General features: G+C 38.8%; 1 protein-coding gene across 4 annotated transcripts in view; it reads left to right on the top strand.

The window, feature by feature from the left end:
- The window catches only part of KIF16B (kinesin family member 16B), a 134,127-nt gene that overhangs the window by 89,620 nt on the left and 19,191 nt on the right, over positions 1-25,316 (top strand). For 2 of the 4 annotated variants that reach the window (XM_050972409.1, XM_050972407.1), the window contains 2 exons: positions 632-754; positions 5,180-5,269. In XM_050972409.1, the coding sequence (XP_050828366.1) occupies positions 632-754; positions 5,180-5,269 (213 nt within the window). Of the gene's footprint in view, positions 1-584; positions 755-5,179; positions 5,270-25,316 lie in introns of those variants that run through there. The other 2 variants (XM_050972408.1, XM_050972411.1) reach the window with 2 other exon arrangements.

Below are 25,316 nucleotides of genomic sequence, written 5' to 3'. Positions count from 1 at the left end.
GGCTGTCAGAGGAATGAGCCCTCACTGGAAATAAATTTTTAGATTGTTTTGTCCAGACTGTGCAAATTTATCACAGTTGAGTTTTCTGGGATTCCAATATGATTAAAAAAAAGTAGGAAACTATTCTGACTGTGGATTGCTTATTTAATTATAAAATGGGTTTGAACTTTTAAAGTCTAAGAGCTTTCTGAATTGCCTAGACCCCTTCAGCTTTGCATGATATTTCAAACATTTGTTATAAAAGATAGAGATGTACAAAAATTAGGCTAACTGTGAAAACTTGATTAATACACTGATTTTTTGAAAGGGAGGTAATGAAAAGTCTTCTGCTTTCCCTTGTTTTAGATATCCAAGCTGAAAATGCCTTTTCAAATAAAGGAATATTTTTTAATACACTTCACCTGAATTTTTGTATACATAAAAATATGCTAGGGCTTGCTTATAAGACAAGATCCACTTTGTTTTCAAATAATTCCCTTCATTTTAGAAGTAATTTCTGCCTCCTCTGACCAAGAACACTGCTCCTCTGACCAAGAACACTTTCTCATTTTCAGTGAAGTTCTTTTCTTTTTTTCCTTGTGTAGTGATTTTGGTTTTCCTTTCTTCTCCCTATTTGGTATGTGCATGAAAGAGGATGGTCTGTCGTTCCCTGGGAGCAAATCCAGATGACCTAAAGGACCCAATTAAAATTAGTATTCCACGGTATGTCCTGTGTGGGCAGGGAAAGGATGAACACTATGAGTTTGAAATCAAGGTAAGTGCTTATCATTTGCTTTTCTTTAATGCTTTTGTTCCACTAAGTGCAGTTTTTGGTTCTCTTTCTCTGAAGTGGCCTCAGTAGTGCTAAATAAGAGAGATGAGAAGAATGCACAGTGTAGGACACTATAAAGACAAGTAGATTGTGCAGAGGAGGCTAGTGGCCAAACTCTTGGGCTGAGCAGTTCCAGAGCCAATGTCAGTTCAATTTGAAGAGTTCCAGGGATGAGGATTAAATGCATATTGGTTATAGGAAAAGCCCTTTATTGAGATGCAAGTGTCAGCTATAGAAAAGGCTTAGACTTGAAATATTTACTTGAAATAAGGAAAGCATGAGAGTTTTATTTAAGTATTTTGTGCATCTGCAAGACAAAGGCTTGATTCCTTTCATGCTCTTTTTCTTGTTCTGATTCTTTTCCCTCTGCATTTCCAAGGTGTTGCTTCTCCAAACTCTCAGTTGATATTCTGTGTAGAAATGCTGGAGAGGGGGGAAGCATATTAATGTTGTTTCCTCTGGTATGCAGCCAGTGTTTTTTCAAAGCAAGATCTAAAGTCTAATTGGAAATGTGCTCTCAATGTGTGTGGACATATGTGTAGCATAACTGATGTACATGGCATCAGAGAGAGAACTGGCAGCCTCCTTTGCTGAATGTGCTGCCAGATGCTTCATTAGCTGCTGTGAGCTGGAGGAGAGACCTTCCTCACAGAGTAAAGAGCCATTTTTGAGCTGTGCTCTCTTTTGAAAAGGCTTTTATTAAGATGGGCAGTCTTAGCTTTGTTTGTGCTAATTAAATTTTCATTTTGAGACATACCATGCTATTTATGGGTGGAATACCTCCTTTTGCCTGTGGAACTTTGATTTCCTTGGGGTAGTGAAAGCCTGGAGCCAAGGAGATGCTGAGAGATGAGTAAGTGCACATGAAACTTCTCCAAGGACTCTTCTACTCAATTTTCAGCACGTGGGATTTACTTGACTAGCTAATGGTTAGTGAAGATGGCTAAAGTAAAAAGGTAGCTTCTCTTCTGAATATGTTGGTGGATTTCTTTTCCAAGGTATTCTCCCTTCACTGATAAAACCCATGTAAGCCTCTACAAGATCTTAGCATGAAGGAGTAGTTTAAAGATTATGTGCATTCTGGCAGTTTTGGGGATGTTTCTTATAGCCATTCCCTCACATGAATCAATCTGATGTTTTATCCTTTCCCTGTGTCACAGTGGATTGCTTCTGCTGTAGTCAGGATTTAGCTCCATGCTAGAATCCACAGACTTTCCAAAAACTTTTCTGTTCTAAGCGTTTTTCATGCAGAGCTCCCAGCTCTGCTTTGATCTGTATTAATCCCTAGAAGCTCCTACAGTTATTCTGTAGAAAATTAGAACTCCTGGAATAGTGGGTTTGTATATTTTTTTTGCCTTAAAAATCAGGAAAATGTGGCAGAGGGGGGAGACTAAATGTACCTGTTCATAATTCCTGATTTCCACCTTACTTCACTTAGTTCAAGTTGATTTTCAGGTCATCTGAAATATATGTCAGTTGTGGGAAAGGACTGAGGTGTTTCTAGCCCCATTTCCTTTTCTAGGTCCTAAATAAGCTTTTTTCAGGAGGGTTCCTCTTGCTTTTGGGAAAATGGGTAGCTGACCTATCTGTGTGTCATAGCCTTTTGGAACCTGACAAAGTGACAAGTGATGGTTGAGTTGAATTTTAATACAGTCCCCAGAACTGTGAATCCTAGTTGTCTCAGAGGTATTTTCTTCAACAGATGTTTCTAGTCATTGTGTTTGTAGTTAAATCCTGCATATTGTTATACAGAGGAACAAATGTAATAAATTTCTCTATATAACAAATACATAAATTTCTTCTTGTGACATGCAGCAGTAAAGATTATTTTGTTAAATGCCAGAAGAGAGAGAATGGGTTCCACTTTCCTTGGTAACTTCATGGTCAGTTCATAGATCTTTCAACCCTAACATATTATGCAACAATATTTTGTTTTAGTGCAGGGTCAGCATCTTGTTGGTATAGACATGCATGGGAATAGACCAGCAGGATGTTCTGTCCCTCAGGTTCTTCCACTGGATACAGATCCTAATTAAAGATGTTGAGTGAGTCCTGCAAGAACTGACTGGAGGGAATTCAAAACAGGAAGAAACTGATAATTTATTAGAGCAAAGGCAGCACCTTCTTTTGCAGCAGGAATATGTTATGGATCTGTTCTGCTATTAAGTATTGTGTAAGAATTGATTCATTTCCAAAAGAGCTTCCATTTGAGTGACAGTTTTATGTGTTGTCTTTAAAGACATGATGAAACAGTAATACCTTAATCAGGTCTAAACATATTTATGTTAGAGCTGAATTAGTATGCCAGAGAACTAATCATGTATTCCCCCCCTTCCTTTCATGTTGTGTCTGGATGTTCAGACAAGGCTGTGCTAGAAACAGTGTGGGATGAGCTTTTGCACCAATGAAACCAGTGGCATTGTTATGGACAGTGCCCATGGCTGCAGACAGTACCTATGGTTGGCAGAAGGAGCAGCAAGGCAGCAGGGAAGGTGGAACTCCAGCTCTCAGAAAGACACACAGGGCTTCCTGAGAGCAGGTGATGGAAACCAAGTCTGGAATCAAGCACAGCCCTGCAGGGATCCTCTGACAATACTGAAAGTTGTAGATAAGCCTTCTCATTCATCTTTCCCTCATTGTTCTGAGTTATCTCCTTTTATTTATCCTGTTTGATATTCTTTCAAAACTGGTTATCTTGTGTTTCAAAGCCTTTTAGTGATGTCTGCCAAATACTCTATAAGAAGATATTCAGGGCAGATGCACCCTAAAACAGTGCTTTCCTTCAGATCCAGTTCTATTTCTGTTCAGCCAGATGCTGTGTTATATCTGCTCAAAAAGTCCACATTTCTAGCCCAGATTTATTTCTGAATTTGGTGAGCTGTTGCAGAGTGGGAGTAAAGCAGAGGTAGTTCTCATTGATAGATAGTTCTTTAAGAAAGTGATACATGCCCCATAACTGCCTACATTAGTAAGAACCCTAATATTTTGTCAACATTATCAGATTAATACCCTCAATAATAAAACAAAAAATGGTTATAAGAATTTTTTAGAAAACTTCTAGCTTTTCAGATGCTGTTTTCCTAGTGTGAGGAACAGTTTCAACAAGGTTAATATGAAGAAATATGAGTTCTCATGATGCCTGTAGACAGTTTAACCAGCCTAGATAAAGAAATGAGGCATTTCCTGTTTTTTTCTCATTACTTTCAGAATGAGGTGGAATATTGCTTTTTTCTCCCCCAGTGACAGTGTTACCTGTGTTGCTTTGGAGCAGAAAGAGGACAAGTTCTGTGATGTGCTTTACTTGTTAATTTTAGGAATCACTTTAAGATTAAAAAGCCTGTGTCTTTGTGAGATGTGTTTTGTGAAATTGCTTATTTTTTATCTTCCAGCATGCATAAAATCATGGCTGGACAGGGGTAATGCCACATTTTAGGCCTATTTGATTCAAAAAGCAACAGTGCTCAGTTTTAAGCAATGCCAGTTGGCTCTCTCCACCTCTACTAGTCAGTTTAGAATAATGTTCACTCACCCTGCAGCTAGGCTTCTTGATAGCCTTGGATCACCAGAGCTGCACAAAGTCTTTTGACTTTTGTCTGTAAAGTCAAATGCTCTAGTCACAACACTTTCATGGCCCACTTAGAAATGTCCTTAATTAATGTCACCTAATTTCAGATAGTGTTTAGTCTCTCAGTTCTGAGAGTAACTGATGGTAAGGTTAGTTTGCCCCCCACCTTTACTCCTGTTGTTAAGCACTCTATCCACAGGAGTAATTATGTTTATTTTAAGAGAACTTCCTATATAAATGCAATGTTCATCACCATTTTGAAGACACAGACCAAGAGTGTCTTAAAGGAATATCTTCTACTAAAAGCTGGTATAATATTTTACCCTACAAAATGGAATCCCATTCTATGTGGTAATGAATTCTGTATGTCCAAGAAATGAGTATTTGTTAATTGTCAATATCTATTTATAAGAATGTACATTTCTGTGAATATTTTGAGAGGCTACACTTCACTTATTCTGGATGTTATTTATTCATTAATGGAACACCGTTGATAATAATACTGAGAGTCAAATAGCTGCACCAAGAAGTGATTGGGGATATTCTAATGTGTTTACAATCTTATCAAACCACTGTGGATTAAGGAATAAATGCATTCAGGTGTTTTTTTGCTTTGCAATCAGTGCTCCTTATTAAATACAGTTCTGTCACTGTAATGAAAGAAAAAATAAATAAACTTATAAAAGTTTTTGGATTTAAGACAGCTAAGAACTGTCCATTTTAATCTTGTAACCTTGTATACTGGATGGATTTTACACTGTGTGGATGTACTTCTGTTTCTTGTTTTATATTGCCTGCTCTAGATAACAGTCTTGGATGAGACATGGACAGTGTTTCGGCGGTACAGTCGTTTCCGAGAACTGCATCGAACTCTAAAACTGAAGTACCCAGAGGTAGGCTTTGGTGAAACTTCTTTTACAGAAAAGGGTAGAGACTTGAAAAAAAGTGGTTTGAGATATGTTCACTCAAAAAGGGAAGTGATTTCAGACAGCCAGCACAATTTCACCAATGCAGTTCCTGCCTGACCAATTTAGTGACATTCTGTGATGGAGTAGCTCTGTTGGTGCACATGGGAAGAGCCTCTCTTTTCATCTGTAAAGCCTTTGACATTGTGTTTTGGTTTGAGACAGTTTAAAGAGATGGGCACTCTGAAATGAGTAACTTTCCCCTTTATTCCAGCCAATCCCTTCCTTCATTAAGGAATGAGATAAGAGTAGATATAAGTGGAAAAATAACACATTACTACAGAATGCCAACAGGCAAGAAAAAAAAAAGGTCAATAATTTCTGGGTACCAAACTGCAAAAAACTCACAACCCCACTGGAACCAAGAATACCAGAAATAGCCTTTCTTGAGATGGCATGAGGCAGGGACAGCCTCAGGTTTGTAGGACAAAGGGACAAGATGCCATCACATCCCTCTTGGAAGACAGGAACTTTACAGAGCAATTTTAGCAGCAGATGAAGACTTGCTGGTTCTTGTGGGGTCTGCCTGCTGCTTCCTCCTGTTCTCAGGCCCTGCTGCTGTTGCTGTGCTCTGCTCTTGTGGCTGTGGGATGAGGGAAAAAGGACCAGTCTGTGGGTGCTGGCATGGGGTGGCCTGGCTCTGGGAACTCTCTGGCTTTTTTTGCTGCCAGCAAAAAGAGATTGCAAATTCACTTTGAAATGGTTTCTAGTTGCAAAATGCAGTCTTTGTGGATGGTTATGGTTGTGAAGCCAATGCTGCCAGAAAGAGAGGGGTTCTGCTCCCATAGCCCTCTCTCCTGGAGCAGGCAGCCAATCGATTCGGGCTGGCTTGCTGGAGCCCATGGTGACTGGTAGGCACCTCAAAGCAGCTCAGACCTGCCAAGTGCATTCTCACTGAGATGGGGGAAAAAAACAAAAGAGAGATCCCAAAAAGGGAGGAAAAACCTTTTCCTGGGCAAAGACCAAACAGCCTGCAAAACAAATACCACATGGCAAAGGACTGGGAGCTGCCTGGGAGGACCAGTTTTGGAAACAGCCACAATAGCACCTCCTCTCACACACAAGGTCTCTGGATGCAAAGTCTTAAGGAGACTAACAATTCTTGAATGCAGGTAGATACAGAATACAGTAAAATTATGGATCATGCCAGGACACATGGTCCCCACAACATCCTTTTCTCTAATTTGGAAGGAGATGGATTTGATGGGTGACCTCTTTGGGTGGATGAGGAATTGCTTGCATGGTGGTCAATGGCTTAAGGTCCACAAAGACATGAGTGAAAAGTGGTATCCCTCAGGATTCTGTATGGGACCAGTGTTGGTAAATATCTCCATTAGCTGACTCAGAGGGAGCAAGCATATCCTCAGCAAGTTTGCAGATGACACCAAGCTGAGTGTGGCTCACCAGCATGAGGGATGGGATGCCATCCAGAGGGACCTAGATGAATTTGAGGAATAGGCCCATGGGAATCTTATGAGGTTCAACAAGGCCAAGTGCACCTGTGTGTGGGCAGTTCCTGGTATGAGTACAGGATGTGGAATGAGGGGATTCAGAGCAGCCCTGCCAAGAAGGATTTGGGTGTGCTGTGGATGAGAGGCTGGGTGTGACCCAGCAATGTGTACTTGCAGCCCTGAAAGCCAACCGTGTCCTGGGCTGCATCAACAAAATGGCCTGCAGGTCTCGTGATTCTCCACCTCTGCTCTGACCCAGCCACCCAACTCTGGAATCCTCAGCACAGGAGGGACATGGATCTCTTGGAGTGGATGCAGAGGAGGGATACTAAGTTGATCAGATGGCTGGAGCACCTCTCCTTTGGAGAGAGGCTTGGACAGTTGGGGTTGTTCAGCCTGGAGAAGGCTCTGGGTTGACCTTATAGCAGCCTTTCAGTTCTTCTTTCAAAAGGGAGATTATTGGAAGGATGGGAACATTATTAGAAAGATGGGATAGGTTTTGCAGCAGGGCTGTTGCAGTAGGACAAGGAGTAATGGTTTTAAACTGCAGAAGGCAGATTCAGAATAAAACGCATCAAAGAAAATTTTTACAGTGGCACAATTTTTACAATGCCTAGAGAAGTAGTGGATGCTTCATCACCAGAGAAATTCAAGGACAGGTTAGTTGGAACTCTGAGCAGCCTGATTTAGTTGAAGATGTCCCTGCTGATGACAGAGGCTGGACTCAATGGCCTTTAAAGGTCTCTTCCAACCCAAATGATTTTGTGATTCTGTGACTCCTCTCAGACATATGTGTCCTGTAAGACTGACAGGCCCTTCAGCACTTCAGAGATCCAAGGGTGCTCGATACAGGATGGATGTTGCAATGAAACTGTGACTCTGTGTGTTGCTCCTGGCCATAAATTCCCTTTACTGTTGACTGGCTTTGTTCCCTGGAGGTTGCTGTTTTGTTCATTCTAAGATACTTGTAGTCAGATCCTGTTGTCCTGACAACTTCTCATTTGCAAGAAGAGCATTGCTTCACAGATACCCTTTTGTAATAGTGGCTTTCAAGTTTCTGCAAAATGAAAAATTGATCTGACTTCTTCAGAGACTCTGGGCATTTAGGATGAGGATCTGTACCTGATGAAGCCTTAGTTCATTGGAGTGAGCGTTTGTGGAATTACAGTTTTTACTTTTCACGTCTAACTTTTAATTATTAACATTTTTCTTCCCTCCTACATGTTCCCTTGGATATTAGAAGAAATAAATCATTCAAGCAATGAAAGTGACCCTGATTTGAGAGTTAGCAAAGTAAAGAAGCTTGGGCAGTATATTAAAAAAAAAGAATCTGTTAAAGAAGCAGAGATATGCAATAGTGTGCACATGCTTTCTTGGTCTTCGTTAACATATGCTTTAAGCTAAAAATGAAATGAGCATGGAACAGACCTTGAGTGTGGGGCTCAAGACTGTTCCCATTGCAAAACAGTATGAAAACCAGAAATGGAAACTACTGTGCACAAAATATCTAAGATAAAGTTCAAAAAAGAAAAAGGAGAGCGAGAGAGAAAAAAAAATTAGGCCATCTTTTTTAAATGACAGAATTTTTTAAGGTGAAATTGAGTTTTTAGTGGGAAATTGAAATGTTCTCTGTACATAAATGCTTTAAAAATATCGCTTGTGAATATCAGTAGTATTTTTTTATTTGAATAAATTGCCATTTCCTCTTGGATGTTGGAGTTACAGTTTTGGATGTTGGAGCTCTTTTTTCTAGAGTTAGATGCAGTTTGGATATTCAACAGGAATATTGAAATTTCATCTTAGTCTAGAAAAAGAGCCAGGCAGTGATCCAATTGACATGAAAAAGGGCCACCTGAATTCCTGTGCAGACTGATTTTCCCCATTTAGGAAAATGTGCTAGACAAGTCTTCTTCAGAGTTGGTTATTGGTCCTGACAGTACATTGAGGAGCAACTGAATTCTTTAATGGCTGCATCAGAGGGAGATCAGCTTCGTTCTTGTAGGTAGTAATTGGATTCAGGAGGACTCTGATGTTCTCAAGGCCGCTACTAAAATGTCCCATGTGCTGCAGCATATTAATTTTACCTTTTTGAATAAAGCATTTGTGACTGAGAATACAAATTCAGGCTTTTTTGGGAGTTTCAGGAAGGAGTAGTTGTTTATTTTCTTCTTACATATTTGTTTGTTTTGAAGAACCATGACAGCATGAGTAGTATTATTAGGTCAAAATGAAGTCCAGCATCCAAGAGTGTATAACAGGAAAGATCCCAACCCAGAGCACAGGTACATTTCTTCATCTTGGAGTCTTCCCAGCTGAAGTTGTTTGTGTTGTAATTAACAGTTCATGGTTATTTTTTTTCTGTGGATTTTATCTGTATTTTAAATTCTCTACACTGCACACTTTATAAGTATCTTATAGAGGGAATTTGCTTTTGCAGTTTATTTTCTTTGCACATCTTCTCTCTGTTTGTGGTTTTGCCTGCTAGGTCAGTATATTTGCTAGTTTAATGTGTCAGTTTGTTCCTTATTGACACTTCTGTGTTGCCATATATTTGTGTCTTAGGTAAACTTAGTGAGATTCACATCTAGTGCATTAACACAATTGTTGGTGAGTTATGCCAAAGCATAACTCTAATTTCCATGTGGGAAACACATGATATTTGTATTAAGCTATCTATTCCTTTGTGAAGAAGTTTTGTAAGTCACTGCAAGCACCAAGTCTTAGAAGGTTGCCAGTAGAATCTTTCTCCAGCCTTGACTGAGCTTTCACTTTCCAAGAACTTTCTCCAAATTATCAGAGAGGTTCAAATACGCTCATGTTTGTTAAATACCAAGCATGCTAAATATTAGGAGAAGCAAGATAAGCATTTGATCATGTGAGGCAGTGCTGTTAGATAGGTTCTGGCATGTCAGTGCCTGTTCTGGAAACCCTTGCAGCACCAACAGGGTCTTCTCTGTTTTACACAGTGCAGGCACACGTTGTGTCCATTCCTGCTTTGAGACTTGGAGCATCAAAGGGAATGGGAGGTGTGTGGGCAGAAGAGACCCAAATAATATGCAGTGGGTTTCTTCTACTTGTCAGCATTTCTACAAACTATTGTGTCCTTGTTTATCAAAGGGGAAGAGCATGTTGTGATGGATGAAACACAAAATAATGTGTGCTGCAGTAAAGATTTGGCATTTGTTTTCTTTGAAGGAATTTCATTAACAGAGTTGCATATGTGGATGACTGATGGCTTTCCATATTTTTACCTTTGTTTAAAATAGCTGTAATTTATGGTAATTTTGGATTAGTTTTGCAATGTAAGTAGCAGTTCAGTTTGTTTGGTAAATTGAAACTCATCTGTCTGCTTCTGCTCATCTGTCATTGAGCTAATTTAGGATTCACTTAGGATGGTGCTAAAATGCATTTTAATACAAAACTTGTCAGAGTTGTGTCTTTAGTCACTGTATTATTTCAAAAAAACTTGGTCCTTAGAAGGATCTTATCAGAATCTATCAGAGTTTTATTTTACACAGTTCACCTTCCCACTCTAAATTAATATTTATAATGAACAGTGAAAATACTGTGGGCATGTTTAATATATGAGTGTCCTGCTTTTAGAAGTGAACTTTACAGCTCATTAGTTGCTCAACTCTGAGTTACTATATCAGTATTTTAATAATTTGCTGATCTTGCATTTCATGTTTCTGCCACTGAATTCCCAAAGGGATGTCTTGGCAAACTGATATATTAGGAAGGTTTTTAAAAAAAGTATCACTTTCAAAAGTAGAAACTTACCTAATATCTTCTGGTCTTACAAGATGTCATATATATGATATTTCTGCACATTTCTTCTAATGTAATTAAGGGGCTGCTGACAACTGCTTATCTGACTAAAATGTGTCATATGCAAATTTTGAAAGACTGAAGAAGCTGCAGCAGAGTGAGGCTGAGCCAGTGGCAGATAGCTACCCAGCATTTTACAGTGTCTGTTTTTTGGGGGGGTCTACATGAGTATCATTTGGCCAGCTCCATCTTTCTTGCACTGCTAGATTGTTAATCACCATTTTATTACTTTTGGATTTTTAATTAACCATACTTGACTTTCAGTTGCAGTAGTCTCTCTAATGAATACACTTTTTGTTTGTTATTAGTCAGAGTAGAGAGCAAATGGACTCATCATTCTCAATAGAGAAGTGAGAACTTCCATAGTTAGATTCTCCTGTTTTTCCCTCTGTCTTCATCTTTTCTTACCAGTTACTGGTTTTGGAATAGTACCAGAATGTTGCTTTCTGCTCAAAACTTTCCTTCCTGAGCCACATCTTGCTGCAAGGGAAATCTCACTCTCCTACCACTTTCTCACTCTCCTACCACTTTCTTGTCTCCACTTTCTTTCAAATGAGAGCAGAGAAACAGTTCCTATTTTTCTCCTAACCAAATCCAGGGTTTATGAAGTCCCTCCTTCATATGGGAGTCCTCAAGTCCCACTTGCATCCAGGTTTTGTGGGGCTTTCACTGGAGGCTCTGCTTATTGAGTTCCCTGTCAGTTATCTTGAAAACTGTTTCTGTGTGCATAAAAATCTCTACTTGTTGTTGAGGAAAGCACCTTCCATAGAGGCATTTTTATTGCTAATAGTGATTCTTGACTTAAAATATTAGAAAATCCCTGGAGAGCTGCCAAGGAGAAGCTACAATGCATGCTTGCATTTATAGATTCATTTATGGACATAAGGACATGCATGTGTCCTGTTCAGTAGGAATGCCACAGCCATGGACTTCTAGCTTATTTAACAGAATGTAATAATTTCTGTAATATCTGTATTTAATTTATGGAGGTCTGTATAGAAGTGTATATTTGTGTCTTTTGGGGTCTAGGCACAAAGGGACTGTTAAGAGTTTAAAATAATTATGGGTCATAACCTGTAAGAATTGCATGAAATTCAAAGAGCAGAAAATAATTCTCAGATTTTTCAGAAGTACTAAGTTAATGTTTTTGAAAATATACTTCAAAATCAAAATCTGAAAATATATTTCGAAATCAAAACATTTGTTGCAAGTTTATTTAAAAACGTTTTAAAATACTTTGTAATATTTCAGATTTTTCAAAACTCAAAAAGTAGTCTGTTTTTCATCCAAAGTATTTTGCATCTCAGTGAAGAAAGACAAATATTTGTATCTCAGTGACAGCAATGTCTGTTTCATCCCTCCATCCATACACATAATGTGTATGTTTGCTATTAAAATAGAGCAGACACCAGTTTTTTAATTGTTTCTTAAGTTCATTTTAGACACTTTTGTACTACTGCTTATTATTCAGGTGTAGTTCAGCTGTGTAATGATTAATGAGGAGTCATGAACTGTTTATGGAGCCACCACTGACTGATCTCACCATCCTTTCCTTTTGACTCTGTTCTCCTCTTTTGGGTGACTGCCAGGGAAGGATCTCTGTTTCCTTTTTAAGAGGTCCATACATCTGGTGCTCTTGATAAGTGGAAGAAATCTTCAACATGAATGGCTGGCACAGATAATGGAGAGGGCATGAATTTGAGGTGAAGTCATTAATTTTAGGAGAACAACCTTGGATTCTGGAATTGATCACTGACAGAGAAATGCAATATGTTACTAACTTTCAAAATGTGGTGTGAATTTAGGGATTTTTATTCTCCCCCTCCCCAATAATCTCAAGGATAATTAGGCAATTTCTGTGTACTTACGTAGTGATTAAATTATTTTTTAATGTCTTATCAGCCATCCAGAATTTTCCCTTCCACTGAAGAATGCAAACAGAAATGAAACCAGGAGTGGGGCAGTAAGGCAGCAGACTTGTGCAGAGCACTTGGGGCAGTGTATGGGCTGGGATCTTGGCTGTCTGACTGCTCCAGTTCTGGTTTATAACTCTGCAGCTGGAGAGTTTTATTGAATGCAGAATTTATGTTAATATTCTGTGATGGAGGTACTTGGCTTGCAGGGCTGGCAAGCTTGTTGCCATGTAACTAGTGAGCTCCTGGAGCTTAGGAGCTGATTTGGCAGCAGAAGTCAGAGGCTTATTGCATCTGAGCTGGTTGGACTGACACTGCTGATTTTACCATTGGATTTTCTAGTTTACTAGCATTAGTAACTACATATTTAGTTAGTATGTGAGGTGTAGGTAGTATGCACACATTGAATGCAAAGTTCTGGACATTTGGATTCTTTAGTGTTCAGTTTTAAATAGCATAGAGTGGTGTAGTTGTAAATAACAGAACTTTCCTAAGACAATGTTGAAAATTATTTTGCTCTGAAACCTGCTGAATTTATGCCAAAGTCTTGATCCTGCAGGGACTGAAGTCCCAGTCTATTCACAAATTCCTTCATTGTTGACATTGATGTTTAAAAAGTCAGGAGACTAAGAAGCAATTTAAAATCAGTGCACTGGAGAGAGCAGGGTGTAGCATATAATACTGAGCATGATTGTACATATCTTGCTACAAATGTTATCTCATATTTTTGAAAGTTCAGGTTTATTTGGATATGGATTCTCTGTTCAGGTTCTTTCATGGAGCCCTATGACCCTTTGTAAGCATAGTTTCTAACAATATTTTAAGATTTGTCTATTTCTTTGAAAATTTGATCCAGTGAAGAAATAAGCTTGTTTGGCTAAACTGGAAGGATGTTTCTGGGTGTCTGGATATGAAGTAGCAAATTTGGTGTTTTTTTTTTTTTTTTTTCCAAATAGTCAAGACTGATGTACTGTAGTTTTGATTTTAAACAATGGTAAAATAGAATAAGACTCAGACATTTGATATGAGAACCACAGGACAAACACCAAGCACCAAGAATATATAAACAATCTAAAAGGGTTTTTTTTTAATGGAAATTGTGTATCACTGCACAGGTGAAAATAAAAATTATTTGCAACATTGATGTGTATTCTGGCAGAATTATATGTAGAAAAACATTTAGAAAATAGTTTTTGAAATATGAATCTAAATTAAAGGCAGACCTTAATTTTTACTTTCTAGCCTGGGAATTTAGTAGGCTTGCTAATACATCTTTCCATAAATATTGAAAAAAAAAAGTTAATAAATTTTAGAACACCTATTTGTGTGTAAACCCTTTAATACTATTATACAGGCATGTGATTATAGCCTTTGGCTTCTTTCAGTACAAATGACAGTAATTATGATGTAGTTAATTTTAACATTTATATTCTTGTCACCCAGGACAGCCAGGAAGTGCATACACAGGAAGTATATTTTGTCACATGCATATTTCCAGCTCCTGTTCCTAATTATATAATGTTCAGAGAAGTCTGCAAGCCTGCTGGTTTATATTTGTAGTGCTTCCATATCAACCTGAGTTTGCCACTACTTACAGATGGGATTTAAGTGGTAGATCCTTAGAAGCTTCACCTGGCCTTTCTTTCTGTAGCATGAGACTGCTGAAGTTTTTAGAAGAAATTTTTAACATATTTCTCAGTACATCCATCTACAAATGAACAGAAGAATTTATTCCAATAAGTAAAGTGTGAAAACATCACTGCTAACCATATCATGTAGTTCAATGGAAGCTTAATTACAGGGAAATATATATATTTCAAAGACTCCCTCTGAATTCATAGTTGGTAACCAGAACTGGAGCATCAGAGACAACAGCAAACCCTCCAACATATTTTCTTCCACCATAATACACAATTCTCAATCTATTTCTGTGGGAATCTATAAAATCAGAGGGTTTTGGGAAAGCTGCAAAAGGCAGGCTTCAGAGACAGCAGAACTGTGATTAGAGCTAAGCAGTAGCTTAGTAGCTTAGCAGCAGAAAAATTGTTTAAAATGTAGAAAAGTGAGGACAAATAGAACAATAGTCAGTCTGTGTATTAATGTTTGTCTAGGATAACTAGTGTGTGAATTTCAATGTGTGAAATTGTTGTGACAATTTCTTGTCAAAGCACTGAATCTGAATGTGTAAGAGCCTTATAAAACCCAATTTGGGGATTAATTTGGGTTTGTTGTTGCTTTGGGTGCTAGGTTTGTGCACCAAAATTTTCTTGGCTTGGTACATACAATTCTGCAGAGATTCAGCTTCTCTCTATCTCTTCTTTCCTTTCTTTCTTCCTGAGGTTGTCGATGAGACCTGGCCTTTTTTGGTCTTTCCCTAGCAGCAGGTGAAACTTGTGAGCTTCCAAACAGTTCTCTGAGCTTTATTGGTCTTCTGATTGATTCAGAATGAAACAAGTTTAATCAAATGCCAGGTTTCATTGATTGTGCTGTGCAAAAGTCTTGTACATGAATAACAGAGAAATTGAAAAAAGCATTTAGAGAGGTGTGAGTACATCATCTCATAATTTTTGAACTATTTGACAGAATAATTCCTTTGATCATTTGATAATCTGATTTTCCAGGCACTGCTCAATTACCTACTGAATTTGTGTAAAATCAAAATATCCATGTTGTGTTATCAGTAAAACAGTTTTGTATGGATAACAGCTGTCTGTGAGGGAGGATTGCCTCTGAGAAGAATTCCTAGACAATACAGCTGGAGGTTTAGGTGCTCATTGAGACTGAGCTGTTCCTGACTATCAGTTGATTTGGGGAATGCCTTGGGCTGCAGCCTTGTGTCTGTTTTAATGCTGCTTAGTGAAAAGCAGAGGGGAGGATTGGAGGTTTTGCTGTTTATTTTTTTTTTCCCATTACTACATTCCTTCAGGAGACTTTTGGATATGTACTGCATTAATCATTAGCTGTTAGTGATGGTCTCACTGCCTTCCAAGGGTTTGTGAAGAACAGCTTGTTCCTGTTGGCTTTGTCAGGAATATGCTGCTAGATTGAGTAGGTCTCTCAAATAGAATCTTTTCATATCAGTTGATATAGTGACCCAGCTCAAACTCTAGTTTTTGTGAAAATACCCTGGTTAATTTTGAGCAAATAGCATAGAGAGTAGCAAAAATTGTCAGGCTCCAACTCTACTGCCTGATGTGGTTTTTTTCTTACCTGTTTAGGTGGTATTACTGACAAAACTGCACATGTGAAACTGTTTGCTAAACTTTATTCACTGTGTAACCTGGAGAATTATACCATGCCTCTCTTGTGCTTCATGAGGCAGCTTTTTTATAGAATATTTCAGGTTTTTCCTCTCTTGGAACCACCAGGTAAATTAACAAGGAAATACAGATTGCAGATTTTACAGCCAAGTAAGAATACTGGCTGTTTATTTAGGCATTGTTGTATTCATCAAATGAGTGATTCATTATCTAAATGGGATTGAGATACAGGTGACTCTTCTCTCTTGTCATCTGCAATAAAGGAAAGCTTCTGAACAATTTCTGTATCTAGTAACAATTTTTACACATTGCAGTATACATTTATGGCTTACAGTTTTTCTAGCTACACTGGAGGAGTAAAAGAGCAGAAATGCTGTGCTGAGCCTTGTGCTCCCTATCAAGGAGGGCCATGTTTGCCAGTGACACCAGTGTGAGCTGGGAGTGTGTGCTTGCAGCCTGGAAAACCATCTGCATCCCAGGCTGCATCCAGAGCACTGTGGGCAGGAGGTGGGCATGGGGGAGAGAGTCCAGAGGAAGGTTGGAAAGGTGCTCAGAGTGCTGGAGTGCCTGTCCCATGAAGGCAGACTGTGGGAGAGAAGACTCTGGAGAGACCTGAGGCACCTTCCAGTACCTAAAGGGGCTCCAAGAGACCTGGAGAGGGATTTTTTACAAAGGCATGGAGTGACAGGACAGGGGGGAATGACTTTAAATGGACAGAGGGGAGGTTTGGGTTAGATCCTAGGAAGAAATTAGTCCCTGTGAGGCTGGTGAGGCACTGGCACAGGTAGCCTAGGGAAGCTGTGGCTCCATCATCCCCAGAAGTGTTCAAGGCCAGGTTGTGCAGGACTTGGAGCAATGGAAGGCATCCCTCCCATGGCAGGGAGGTTGGAATGAGGTAGGCTTTAGGGTACTTCCCAACCCAAACCATTCTGTGATTCTAAAACCAACCTTAAGGTTAGCATTTTTGCAATCTACAAGAGGCATTTTTTGTTTAAAGGTCTTCTTTAAGTATTACTTTATCATGTTCCTGCTAATGACCTTTCAGACTCAATATGGTGAAAATAATGCTGCATTTCTCAGTTAAAAATGACTTGACTTTAGAAGAAAGGAAGAAAACAAATTCCTCTGGCCTGAGTACCTGGTAGTACAGTTAATAAATCTTTTTCTAAATACCTTGTTTTGCATTCAAAGAGTGATCTTCCTGTAAGGCTCTCTTCACTGCTGTAATGTAAATATATTTTAAAAAAAGTGGAGGGGTCTTTTACTATCTTCTCTGGAACACAATGTACAGAAAGCTTCATCTTACAGAAGAGAATTGGCAATCCCTCTAGAGAGCCTAAAGCAAGAAAGCCCAAGTCAAAAAAATATATTAGACATGTCTGCATGACAAAAATCAATAAAATACAATCTCTTGTGGTTTAATATGAAAATAAACACAAAGAAGAAGTGGCTTTCAGGAAAAATATTGAGCTGTAGGTATAGAATTGAAGATGTCAAGAGATGACTGAAAGCAGAGGATGTTGTCCAGTTTACTGGACATATTTCAGGACATATTTCAGAACCAAAGCCAGGAATAATAGTGTTGGAGGGTAAGCTGTCTGGCCATGTGTGAAAGCCAAAATTCACTGTGAGAATGTTAGTGATGTGAGTGAGAGTGAGATGAAAAAGCAATCTTCTCATGGGTGCCAAACTTTGGGACATACTGTTCAAACAGTTGATTAATTCATGGTTATCTATAATTGGTTAAAATGCTGTTAGTAATAAAATAAAGATATGTTTTTGTTTGGTAATTTCTTCTCTATCAAATTTATTATTTTCTGTTTGTGTTGTGCACTGCTGTAAGCAGTACAGGTACTCTGAAGCTTTTTTTTTATACTCCATATTTTCCAGGAAATTAAAAAAAAAATTTAAAACCACTTCTGAACACTGCATGTCCCAGTCTTCTTATATCCTCTATGGAAAAAAATTGAAACAGAGCTTTAGCAGTATTTTAAATCCTTAAATTACTCATTTTATGTTCAACTCTAACTCCAAATTTATTTTTAAATCAGGGAATAAATAATGAGACCTTTATTTTTAAATGTAGTTTTTTGATAGTACCACTAATGTAAAGTAATTTCAAATTAATGTATCCAAGGATTTTATTTAAATAGGTGGAGTAGCATAATTTCCATTCTGATTGTACCTGAGGCTCAAATGGGCCTTTTTTTTTTACAGCAATGTAACTCATTGTAAAGTTGCTGTAAAAAAAAGTGAAAAAATAATGTGGTTTTTTAGCTTTCCCCTGTTTTCCTGAGTTACTGAAACTTTGAGTAGGTGGAGCAGCGTGGCTCTTAGACTCAGTGAAGCATTGTTTCTTGGGAAAAAACATTGTTCTAGAAAGCATCTGACAGATGGGAATGATGAAATTACTGACATAATAATCAATGCCTGAATTCTTGTAGTTGTACAACACATCCCTGTTTTCCCCCCTGCCCTAAGTTATAATGTTGGTTCAGGATCATGAAGGCTTTTTCATGAGTCTTTGGATTTCCATGTCTATGTGGGTCTTGTTTATGAAGCATTTAGCTTAAAGTGCTTGATCAAGAAATTTTATTATACTTGGAAACAAATATCTATTCTTACCCACCATCCTGACTCTCAAGAGCAGTACTAAATCTGGTATTCCTCATAAAACTAACAGTAACAGTGATCTTTCTGTACCCAGAGTTGCTTTTCTGCCCTGCACATTCAAAATCCTTGCCAAGCAAGCTCCTGAAAATAGATCTGTTAAGTTTATTATTTATTTGGTTACCTGTCATTTTAGGCTTTACCTAGTGGCAACAGCAATAGTGGAGGGAAAATTTGTATGAGGCTTACAGCTAGTTTTAAGTCTGTGATACAGCAGCTAGTCTTAAAGTGTCTGTATGACTAGACACAAGTGAAAATGAGTGTTTAGTGTGTGACTGTCAGTCACTTTTGCTGCTGGGGGGACTGAGTCATTCCTTTTAAGCTTCCCATTTGCGTGCCTGCACTGCCTTTTCTCTGGTTTTATCACTTTAAATGATGCAGAAGGGTATCTAACTGCTCCTTGTAAACAGTCCAGTTTGTTGTGAGGGTTAGCACTTTATGTTTGCTAACAAATCACTCTTGAAGGTATACTGCATGTTTGTCTGCAGGTGTATTTCTCTGTGGCAGCTGTTCTTTAAGACCCTGAGATCTGCCATTAATTTTGAGTAGTCAGAAAGGCATCCATCTAGTCAGCAGTAGAAGTCATTACTGCTTGTTGATGAGTTTTCATTATTAACATTTCTCAAAGGCAAGGGTGACTGAAATTTATGGCATCAGTCAGCCACATGAGATGGGAATGTGTCATAAATGCTGCCAGATGTCACTGAGATGAGTTCATGTACAACAAGCAAACCTTCTTAGGGAGAGCTGTGAAAATGCTGTGGTGAATCCCCTTCTCTGAGCCTGTTTCTGTTGCATAAATCTGATGGTATTGTGACTTCTCAGTGTGGAGTCCAAGTGGCCCAAGAGGCACTGCAGCATCAGCAGGGCTGGGGCAAGGTTGGATGCAGCCAGGTGAAGGTAGGGGGTGATGCATGGCCCACCTTGTGTTATTGCAGGTACAGCCTTGACCTTGCTGGAAAGCCCAGCAGGAAGATAATGAATCAAATCCCAAATAGTTTTTGAAAGAAAAATAAACCCTACAGAGATCTCCAGAAAAGAACTTTATTGCCTTTTTGAGAAGTGGGGTTTGAGTCACAGCTTTATAAAGATTGATTAATGTGTTGAACTTTGAAGACACAACCTTGCAAAACCAAAAAATTTTACTATTTCTCTAAAGAACTAACCAAGACCTGAGACTGCATGAAGAAAGATTCATGTTTAGTTGGCAAAATCATGACCTAAGAGCATAGAGAGTAGGTATTATCTTGTCCATTTAATCTCTAGGTTGGCACATAGCTTTGTCTTAGCTGATGGTCTGCCATGCCATGCTGGTATTTTCCCCCCAAGAGACTTCTCTCTTGGGGCAAGGGATAGACAAACAAGGGAGCAAAACCAAGGTTGCAAAGACATAGTATGTTAGGAATTTTTCATGCTTATTTTCCAAACACATCCACAACTCAAATTTAATTGTTTTTATTTGGTTTTGACTGGTTTACCTGGAAGGCAGTTATATCCTTTGGTTGATGTATGTTGCTGCTGCACTATCTTACTCTGTCTTTTTACAGCCTGTGTATGAAACTGAAAATATTTTCTTTGCCATTTGGACCAATTTTTGTCTGTCTCTCCTTTATTGGTAATTCTAAGAGCTGTACAGGTATTGGTTTCTATTTAGAAAGATGCCCTGGCTATATTAATTTCTGATTTTTATAAAATATTAAAATCCCCAAACTGCATAATTTTATAGAAATAGGCAAGGTTTGCATGAACTTTGTTACATCCTATTGCTCATTTTCATAGATATTCTGTATTTAAATGTTATTGTACTCTTTATAAAGGACCAAACAAAAAAAGTAATTTGTCAAATATTATATAGACTCTTGTTTATGGCTCTAATTTGGTATGCTATTATTCTGAGTTCTCTAGAATTGCTTTAAGAAAAATACTCCTGTAGTGCAAGGGTAATCTCTTTGGCTTCAGTTAATTTGATTTTTCTTGGTAGCAGGAGGCAAACTAAATGGAGTTAAAATTACATTGATAATCCACAGCCTCCACATCTCACCACAGCTCCAAAACTGCAGATTAACTCTAGGTCAGCCTGATGGTTTCAAGGAGGAACATGGAAATGAAAGCTCTCAAACTGTTTTGATAATTGCAGATGATTCTTTGATGGACAGGTAGGCACGATTCAAAATCAGAAATCTTTGGTGTCTGATCCTATTTGGCCATTTTGCATCATCATAGGGAGGTTTCAGGGTGGTTCAGGGGAGAATTTGTCTTTTTATGTTCTTGTCCCTCTTAAGTTGGACAGACAAGAGTTGAAATGTTCTTTGGAGAAACATTTATGCCTGTGTGGGGGAGGTAACTGGCAAAAGATCTTGAAAGTTCAAAGAGAATTACCCAGAACTAAAGAGAGCAGAGCTGTGAGAGCTTGTGTGTCCTGAGAATATACTCATTTATTGGTGAATGCCAATTTATTGGGGGTTAGTCACAGCATGCTGACTTGCAACAGAACTGCATGTATTGATGGGAGGAGATGTAAGTGCTTGTGCTCCTTGGTACTAAGATTGGATGGATGGATGGATGGATGGATGGATGGATGGATGGATGGATGGATGGATGGATGGATGGATGGATGGATGGATGGATGGATGGATGGATGGATGGATGGATGGATGGATGGATGGATGGATGGATGGATGGATGGATGGATGGATGGATGGATGGATGGATGGATGGATGGATGGAGATTCAGCTATAGATATAAATATGCATGGTGTTCCAGTGAGATAAGTAGGAAAAAAGCAAGGAATTGTTACCAGTCTGAGTAAAGTGGAGAAGTTGCCAAATTGCCTTCTTGGCAGGTTAACTCTAGGAAGGTCTCCAGTGCACTCTGACCTCAGTGGGGTGTGAGCTGGAGGGAATAAAACAGACCTGGCTCACTGGGCTGCTGGTATTAGGGCCAAGCAAAAAAGCAGCATGCAAACCAGGAGTTGCCCCTGCCAGCCAGAAATAAGAAGGTTAAATCAGTTCTGTGGTTAGGTAGACCTTTGCCAAGGAGCAAAAATGATGGATAGCAGAAAGAAAAGAGTGTTCTCATGTATGTAGGGCAAAGTAGCTTCTTTGAAGAGAAAAAGCTGTGCTGTGAAGGGACTAGAAACCAAATTGTGGCATAAATTGTGTAGAGAAAATACCAGGGGGCAAAAACCACCAAAAATACCCAAACCCCAAAACTCTAGTACATTGCTGCAATCTCTTGCATTTGTCAGAAGGGAAGTATTTGTCAACCAATTTAAGATATTTCAGAGTAGACTTTACCCAAGGAAGGAGGGAGATGCTTAATCCCTTGTGTGTGAGTGAGATCCAGGCTCTGTAGCAGCAAGGAGAGAAAGCAACAGAGAGCTGTAAGCCTGGGAGCTGAGACACAGCAGGGATGGGCCTAAAGCAGCTCCTCAGCTCTCAGAAACACTTCCAGAGACCTTGGGAGCAGAGTTTGCTCTCCTCAAAGACAGAGAAGGACTGACTTTGGGCTGGTACTGAGGACCCCTCTGCAGAGACCCTTTGTGTAGGAGAAAGGTTGCTTTTCCTGTACCCATTTCCTGGTCATTTGAGTTTTCTCAGTCTAAGAGGTTAATTACCCTTTTGTTATAATAAATGGTGACTTCTGTTGCTGCTGTTCAGCCTTCTCCAGGGAGTTCACTCCATTAGAAGTGTGATATGGGTACACTTCAAATCCTTGGATATGCTGCCTCTTGGGAATATCCAATCCCTCTCCCCTTCTGGCAGATAGGGAGGATTGCAAATGACCCAAAAGAGTAAGGAAAAGAATTGGGTAGGTCATGCAGGAATGGAGGGAAGCATAGTGTTGGAACAGAGACAAGCTGGGAACTGGGGGAAGAACATCTTGGGAGAGATGGAAAAAGTAAAGAGAAAGTATTAGAAATGGAAAAGGAAAAGTAGGTGACAAGCTGAATATCCAGAAAATAATTCCCTGGATATTCCCTCTCCCTGATTAATTGATAATGGAAAATAATGTCTTTAATCCTTCTCTGCTCAGAGGGCAGGACTTACTTGCAGCATACATGTTGGGAGAGCACTGAAGGGTTTAGACAGTAGAGGACTGTGTTAGTATTTTGTTTAAAGGAGAATAAGTTTAGAGGTTTCTTCACTCAGCTTTAAAAGTTCAGCTATAAGAGCTGAAAATATGACTTAGGACTTTATATGTTATTTTATTGTTTTCTTTTTTATTGGATAGTATAGCAAATGATTTCTCTTTGATCTCCATTTGATTGTTTTCAGAATTTATAAAGCAGCCTTTAATCTGTCCAGTAAGTGATAACTTTTTACCTTTGCCTACTGCTTTCTTATGAAATTGTGTAGAAAAGGTAATTTACTTCAGACAAAATATTAAAAAATATAGAAATTAGGCTTGTGATGGTTTGGTTTTGGTTTTCTTTTTTTCGCCTTGACAAATCCTTAAATAATTGGTGCAAGTTCCTAGTTAAAAATACAGCTCCTGTCTAGTTTCTTTAGACTCTGGGAGTCTTAGTACATATTGAGATATTGAGGCTTAAGTTACTTTGTTTAAACTGCAAAAACTAAAAGTAGGAGTTTTTTCTTTCATTACTTTCTGCAAAATCAAGTCAGGTGCAGCCACAGTGGCTGCAGAACCATGCCATGTTCTTCTCTTTGATTTTTCTCATCTGTGACAGAGATTTCTGGTACAAAGGATCAAAAGTCAGACCTACTCTTTGAAAAATGAGAAAATTCAGAGTTGTAAAAGTAACATGAGAACTAAAGATGACTGAGTTTTTAAATAGTTAGCATTTTCTTAATTTTCTTTTTTCCCCCTTTCCCCCCATTTAAATGTATCAAAACATTGAAGTAAAAAGAGAATTTGAGATGAAAGGTTGAAGATGACTCAGACTCCATCAATGTCTGCCCTGTTTTTCTTCTTAAAAAAGTCTTTTACCTTATTGTAGGCACTAAAACATAGACTGTACCAGCCAAAAATAATGAGATGTTTCAATCCTGTAGATTTTTGCTTGATATCAGAAAATGGAATTTTTTTAATGTTTAGGGAGCATAACACTTGGAACAATTTCATGTTTCAGAAGTGACAAGCCTCCATGGCTGTATTATGTGGTATTTTGCTTTGGTCCACTATGTGTTGAAATATCATCTGCAAAGTATTGTACAAGAGTTTTCATTAACATGTTCTGTTCTGCTGTACCATAAAACCCCTGAACTGAATTAAATCCAGCAGGTCCCCAAGCAGACATACTGTCAGTGAAGAGTCTCCAACAGATCATAATAAAAATTAAAGGACACCCTTCAAATGCTGATGGCTATTTTTCATAGAGGCTCTGAAATGAGAGTGTACCCCATCCCAGGCAGAGCATTCCATGGGATTGGAGCCTTGATTTTCATTATCTTGGTTTCCAAAAGGCCAGTCTCCAAATTCACATCTCTCCCTGGGGCTCAGGAGTTGAACACTGTGAAGTCTGGTTTCACTTTAAAAGGGTTTGCTTCCAAATAGGTGTTGTTAGGTATGTGCTGTGCCCAGAATCCTAAGGTCAGTGTTGAATGTAAGATAGAACAGGTGACAAAAAAAGGGTCACTGGCTGTTCTGCCCTCTGCTCTTACCAGCATTAAATGCCTCCCAAAAACCAGTCTCCTGACTGGAATGTGGGAGAAGAAGAGGAACCTGTTCAGCTTTTTAAAGTTTACTAGAATAATGTGTACTGGGTACAAAACACCTTCTGCTTGAGGACTGAACCTAATACTGTCTAAATCTGATTGTGCTAACTCACAAATACTCCATTGGGGCAGGTAAGTATTGTTTCTTACAGGTAATATTGCTGAGACAATTTCTTTACAATCAATAAATTCTTTACAATAAATAAAGGAAATTTTTTATTTCTTTGTCTAGAAATAAAACGTGGCCTTTATTTATTGTAAAGAAATTAGGGAGTAAATTGCAAATTACTGTTTGCCTCTCTCTACAACTGCTACTGCCTAGCAACAGTTGCCAGGCAGGATAAACATCATTAACTGTAAAAAGTTTAATGTGTAAAAGACATTAGGAGTGCTGCTATGCAGTCTTGAGGTCTCTGCATACTATGTTAAAATATATGATCTGGCTTAGCCTTTTGGGTCTAAGCATAGTCCCAGCCTTGCCCATGGTACCAGTATGCATGTGTGTGCACTGCTGTGGATATAATGAAATGTGGATTGCAGGGATGCAGTGATGAATTTTAGTAGGGAGATGCTTCTGCTGTCAGAATAAAAATTAGAAATCTTGCACACTATATACAGAAGCTTCTCAGGAAATCATTCAAGCCCTCTCCTCCTATCAGGCTAGGGAATATGCCTCTTAATTTCCCCTGGCAGAAAATACATCACCTCATCAGCAGCCCTAGAAAATGACAAAACATCCCTGCCAAAAAAGACTGTCTGCCAAATGCTTCCATTGCCACTGCAGGAAGTGGGACAGGGAGGGAGGAGTGTGCTTCAGAAATTCCATGGCAGGAGAATGATTTCCCTTACTGCCTGTCCAGCTCCACTGTTACTCCTTGCATTGTCACAAAATGTTCGTCTCATCCTCGAGGTGAGACCCTTGAAGAATTCATTTGGGCCAGAGGGTACACAAACATTTAATTCTGAAAGAATAATTTACACTCCTGAATCTAGAAAGTGTGAAATTCCCTTAGAGTGTTTAAGCCAAGGCAAACATCTTGATGCAAAATCCGTACCTGCAAGATCTCTTACATATTTCAGTTCCAGAACAAATGCTGCTCAGTCACATACTGTACTGTGTGCATTAACCGGTCACAGTGATTATTTCCACTGAAGTTACTGTACAGGTTCATAA

This window comes from Serinus canaria, chromosome 3, assembly GCF_022539315.1.
Source record: "Serinus canaria isolate serCan28SL12 chromosome 3, serCan2020, whole genome shotgun sequence".
NCBI lineage: Eukaryota > Metazoa > Chordata > Aves > Passeriformes > Fringillidae > Serinus > Serinus canaria.
This window is presented reverse-complemented; position numbering and strand designations above follow the sequence as displayed.